The sequence below is a fragment of the Mus caroli genome, chromosome 19 (assembly GCF_900094665.2).
Source record: "Mus caroli chromosome 19, CAROLI_EIJ_v1.1, whole genome shotgun sequence".
Classification (NCBI taxonomy): Eukaryota; Metazoa; Chordata; class Mammalia; order Rodentia; family Muridae; genus Mus; species Mus caroli.
In genome coordinates this window covers 57,300,662-57,306,472 of record NC_034588.1, presented here as the reverse complement: position 1 = coordinate 57,306,472, position 5,811 = coordinate 57,300,662, and the positions used below count along the sequence as shown (strand labels likewise).

Here is a 5,811-nt window from a genome sequence, read left to right as displayed (position 1 = left end):
CCACGCCCCGGGCAGAAGCACACCAGGCGTGCTCGGGCTACTCCTCGGTATCTCCGCCTATCGTGCCTCTTGCGTGCTCCGAAGATGGCGGCAGCTGCGGGAAGGTTGCTCTGGTCCTCGGTGAGTGGCTGGCAGCTGGGCAGGCGCATGACACAACAGCGACTCTGGCCGGCACTTGTTTCCAGGACCGGATCGCGCACCCTTAGGTCTGCTGGCCACTAGCCCCTATGGGAGGGAGTTCTCAGCTCGGGGACCTCTAGGCCTCCTGCGGCCAGAAAGGCCCTAGCGCCTGCGCAGGACAGCCTTTCCACTATCCCCGTGGGTGATGTGCTCTCCAAGTTCTTGTACTTGAGGGTCCCCTTGCTGTTTCTTCACTAAAGCACCCAGGCCTGGCTTTTGAGGCCAGTATGCTGACTACTGTGTTCTAAGGTCTGTCACCAAATATGACCTTGGTCAAGTGACACGTGTGGGGAGGGGGGTGGGGGTGGGGGTTCTCAGTGTATCCCCTGGCTATCCTGAAACTCGCTCTGTAGACCAGGCTAGTCTGGAATTCACAGAGATCCGACTGCCTCTGCCTCTAGAGTGCTGTCTGGCTTGACTTCACATTTCTGAACCTCAGTTTTTCCTACATCTCAACCTGGCTGTGGGCTCACACTTAAGTCTGAGTATAAACAAAGTAACGGGAGTAAAAACAGTAACAGGAGCCTCTTTCTACTCCCACACTCAGGCTGGACTCTGCCTTGGTATCTGCTGTTCTCTAGTAGCAGCCTACTGTCTGTCCTCTTGCCAGCCATCCTTCTCTCCTTTCTCATCGCGGGACTCAGCCCTTAATTCCCTGACCCATGTTGGACATCAAAGTTGAGCAAACACTACTAACCTTGAGCTCGGGCCAAACACTCCCAGTGCATGAACTTCACCGAGCCAGGAAGGGCCTTTTTCTGAGAAAAACCTTGATGTGGCTACATGATGCAGCAGATAGCTCCAAGTGGGGGAGGGTACAACTACTCAGCCTGGCCTAGCCTTCCTGAAATTTTGGAGATTTTTATTCTTGAGGCTATATTCTTATGATTTTCTTGTAGACTCAACCCATGCTCTTAATTTGATATGGTATCAGTTTCATTGGGAAAAGGGTCGTTAACAAAGGACCACAGCAGCAAGGCAGAATTCAGTCACCCTTTCAGAAAGCCTTCCTAATTGAAAGCATTTTTTTCTTTCCAGGTTGCTCGTCATGCAAATGCTATTTCCCGGAGTATTTCTGCCTCAACAGTTCTTAGGCCTGTTGCTTCTAGAAGAACCTGTTTGACAGACATACTGTGGTCTACCTCTGCCCAAGGAAAGTTAGCCTTTAGCACCAGTAAGTGTTACTGTGCTCTAGTCACACCCAGGTAAAGGGAACCCTTATCAGCCACTCTGGACCCTGGCTATACGTGAGGCTTGTCCTTGGAGATTTTAAAAATGCATATGAGAATAATGTAGAGATGGCTGGATCTAAAAGGAACTGTTAGGAACAGTGAGTCCTTGGCAGTGTCAAAATTTTAAAACCTACTTTTAAGAAAACAGGAAGAAAATGGAAGCCAGTGGTAGAGCCACTAACTCTGTCAGTTAGAGGCCAGCCTGGTCTACAGATCAGAAAACCTGGTCTCACAGAACCAAAAAGGAAAAAAAAAAAGTTGCAGGCCAATCAGGGCATCACAGTGTGAGACTCTGTCTGGGAACAATAAATAAACAAGACCTCTCCCCATGCCCCCCCCCAAAAAAAAACAAGAGTAGAAAAAGTAGTAGTCTAGGAAAAAGAAAATATTTGTATAATATACTTAACAAAGGCTATTTCTCTAAGATACCTAAGTTACTAGACAAAATGAAAACACAAAACACCACTGTAGCCCACCCCAGGTTTGAAACATGTCTTGCATCTGCTCTTGGTTTCTCTCTGCCATGCCTCAGTGCCTCTCACCAAGATAACTACAGACATTGCCTCCATCAGTCTTATCCTTTTGATGGCCTAATCTTCCTGGAAACATCTGTTTTCCTGCATTAGAGCATCTCAGACTCTGTTCTCTCTACCGTGAAGAGCTAATCTGGCTGCTTGTTGCTGCGGGGCCTTTTAAGACCTGCTCTGAGTTTGTTTTGAGTTTGTTCCTTTTCCCTGTGTATTGGCCCCTCTTGGTCAGTGTCCTGTGATACTCACACCCTAGTCTGAGCTAGCTCCATGTCTGGCTGCCTTCTGCTCTCTACTGCCTTCCTCCTCTTCCTTTTGTAGTTCCAAGGGCATTTTATTTCTTCTAGTTTTTGTTCTTAAAAAAAATCCTTTTCTTTAGGGTTGGAGTGAGAGCTAAGTCAGTCAGTAAGCTAGCATAAGGATCAAAGTTCAACGGACCTTCAGAACTCACAGAAAGCCTGGCATAGTAGTATACAATGGGTCCAGCACTTGAGAAAGAGACCACTGAGTCCTTGGAGCTCAGTGCCAGCTACCCTACCCTACTTGGTGAGCTGAGTTTATAAAAGACTCTTAAAAGAGAGAAAGGGGGGCTGGAGAGATGGCTCAGTGGTTAAGAGCACCAACTGCTCTTCCGAAGGTCCTGAGTTCAAATCCCAGCAACCACATGGTGGCTCACAGCCATCCGTAATGAGATCTGACACCCTCTTCTGGTGCATCTGAAGACAGCTATAGTGTACTTAGATATAATAATAATAAATAAATCTTTAAAAAGAGAGAGAGAGAAAGGGTTTTAAAAAAAATTGTAGATGTCTTCTGAGGATTTGTGTGTCCTCCATCCTTCATATTCAATGCTCACGAGTGCACATGCTCGCGGGCACACACACACACTCTTCCCTACCACTAAGTTGAGTTTGTGTATATACTTTGGAACTGTGCTGAAGGGGAAAATTACTTTACCTAAGATGTACAACTGAAGTGAACCATGTTATTGAGTTAAATTAATAAACAACTGATGTCACCAGTTATGGTAAATACTAAGTTTACTTGATATGTTCCAACAAAAGGAGTTTAAATATAATCGTGCAGTACTCGATGTGGAAGATGACAAGCTACATTTAGGTGTGTGATCTTTTTTTAGGTTCCTCTTTCCACACCCCTGCTGTCACCCAGCACGCGCCCTATTTTAAAGGTACTGCTGTTGTCAATGGAGAGTTCAAAGAGCTGAGTCTCGACGACTTTAAGGGAAAATACTTGGTGCTTTTCTTCTACCCTTTGGATTTGTAAGTTTGATTCTATAATATTTTCATGTCCCTCTGAGAGCTGGTATTGATCTTTAACCCACGCTGAAATTCTTCTTTTAGTGGAGAGGAAGATTCTTTTTAATTTTTGTCCACTGTCCTTGGCCATCTGTACCTCATATAACCATAGTGGGAGGAAACATTCTTCCTTTTTTTTCCCGTTTGTTTGTTTGTTTTTTCTTTTTGAGACAGGGTTTCTCTGTATAGCCCTGGCTGTCCTGGAACTCACTCTGTAGACCAGGCTGGCCTCAAACTCAGAAATCCGCTTGCCTCTGCCTCCCAAGTGCTGGGATTAAAGGCATGTGCCAGCACTGACCAGCCCTTTTAATGGAGGAGTTTTAGTATGGTTCTGTCAGTTTTTCTGGTGGTCCTGGGGATCAAACCCTGGGCCCTGTGCATACTAGGCAAGCACTCTTACTAGATTATACTATCAGTCTTTAATACAGTTCTGTCTCACATACTTTTGATAAATGGTTCCCTAAGCCAGTCTAAACTTTACAGCAGTCTGGGTAGAAGTAATATAAGAAATTATTATCATCATCATCGTCATCATTATTATTATTTTGTGGCTGGAGAAAGAGAATGGCTCAGAAGTTAAGAGCACTGACTGCTCTTCCAGAGATTCTGAGTTCAATTTCATAGTGGCTCACAACCATCTGTATCAGGATGCCCTCTTCTGGTGTATTTGAAGACAGCAACAGTGTAACTCATACATAAAAAAAATAAAATGAGTTTTTCATAAAGTTACTTTATTTAAAAGTACAGGCTTTCTTTTAACTCTTTATACATGCTTCACAGTCTCATTCATTCATTCATTCGTTTGTTTACCTGAGGCAAGATTTTCTTTACAGATGTTTTGGAACTCAGTGTAGACCAGGCTGGCCTTGAACTGACAGAGATCAGCTTGTCTCTGCCTCCCCAGTGCTTGGATTAAAAGTAGACACCACCACGCCCAGAACAAAGCTTGCTTTTTCTTTTTTTGGGGGGGTGGGGGGATGGGGGTCATGGTCTCCATATGTAGACCAGGCTGGTCTGAACTCACGGAGATCCTCCTGCTTCTACCTTCAGAGTTCTAGGATTAAAGGTGTATGCTACCACACCCAGCACACCCAGCCTATTTCATGTCTTTCACCCCTAAGCAAATCAATTTAGTTTTTAGACTACTAACTGTTGTAAGTTTTTGTTTTTATATGATCTAATGAAACTTTCTTTTTTTCCCCCCTCAAGCACATTTGTGTGTCCTACAGAAATTGTTGCTTTCAGTGACAAAGCCAACGAATTTCATGACGTAAACTGTGAAGTAGTTGCAGTTTCAGTGGATTCCCACTTCAGTCATCTTGCCTGGATCAACACACCAAGAAAGGTAGGTTGGGTGACAGTCGCCTTTCCTTGGTTTTATTTTATTTTTTGATTTCACTTCTACTTCACAAATAATACTGACCACACAATAAAAACATTGTATATATTTATGGGATACAATGTGATGTTTTGATACATGTGTGCATTGTGCATGGATCAAATCAAGCTATTCAGTACTCTTTCTTGAGTCTTTTTTTTTTTTTTTTTTGGTGATGATGACATTCAAAATTTTTTTTAGCTTTGTGGGAGTGTCTCTTGCTTATTCCCCAGCAACCTCTGCCCCCCTGCACTAACAAGAGAGATTTAATACAAAGTCTTGAGGTTGTCAAAACATAGACAGTCTGAAGGGAACATTTGCCTTCCCTCCTTTCTTCCTTTCAAAAACAGAATCTCATGTATTCCGGGCTCAAGGTTAGGGTGTATTAGCTCAGATGACTTCTGATCCTCCAGCCTCCACCTTCCAGAACCTGGCTCATGCCTTGCTGGGGATCAAATACTGTACCTGTACCAGGTGAGCCATATCCTCCTGAAGTAGGCTCTTTGTAGATCCTCTCCTGTCAGCAGTTTGTAAGCTATGGTAGTAACAACTCCCTGGATGTTGTGTGTATCTTTACTGCTCATTCCATATATATCTTCCAAGTAATGGAGATAGGCTTAGTGGGACAAGTGGCGTGGCTGCCATCTAGCGCCTCCTCTTGGGCCTGCAGTTTGAACCCTTAATAATTGGCTATACTGTTCTTTTTGATGTCTACCAATCTGCTAAGGAAGAAAAAATTCAAAATTTCACTAGGTATGTTCCAGGGCTAACAATGGTGACTTGAATACTTTACTTTCTTCATTTTTATATTTGAGAATTTAGTTTTCATTTCAACAGCTGCTTTAACAATTGGAAAAGAGGGCAGAGTCTTACAGCTTTTTCCTAGCATGCAAGAAGCCTTGGGTTCAGTCTCTAGTACAGTATACACTGGATGGGTAAGCATAGACTATGATCCCAGCATTCCAGAAGTTGCAGCAGGAAGATAGATGTTCAAGATCATCATTGGCTATATAAAAAGTTAGAGTCTAGTCTGGCTACATGAGACAGACCCTGCCTCAAAAGATGAGGTCAACCAGTCTCTTTCTAGCAATGGCCTGAAGAAAAGTACTTAGCCTTTTTTGTTTGGTTTGGTTTGGTTTGGGTTTTTTTGGTTTGGTTGTTTTTTTTTTTTTTTTTTT

General features: G+C 43.6%; 1 protein-coding gene across 1 annotated transcript in view; it reads left to right on the top strand.

The window, feature by feature from the left end:
• Nucleotides 1–5,811, top strand: part of Prdx3 (peroxiredoxin 3) — a 10,355-nt gene continuing 4,544 nt past the window's right edge. The window contains exons 1-4 of the mRNA XM_021151758.2: nucleotides 1–120; nucleotides 1,219–1,354; nucleotides 3,078–3,219; nucleotides 4,465–4,600. Of these exons, the coding sequence (XP_021007417.1) occupies nucleotides 85–120; nucleotides 1,219–1,354; nucleotides 3,078–3,219; nucleotides 4,465–4,600 (450 nt within the window). The 5' untranslated portion in view covers nucleotides 1–84. The remainder of the gene's footprint in view (nucleotides 121–1,218; nucleotides 1,355–3,077; nucleotides 3,220–4,464; nucleotides 4,601–5,811) is intronic.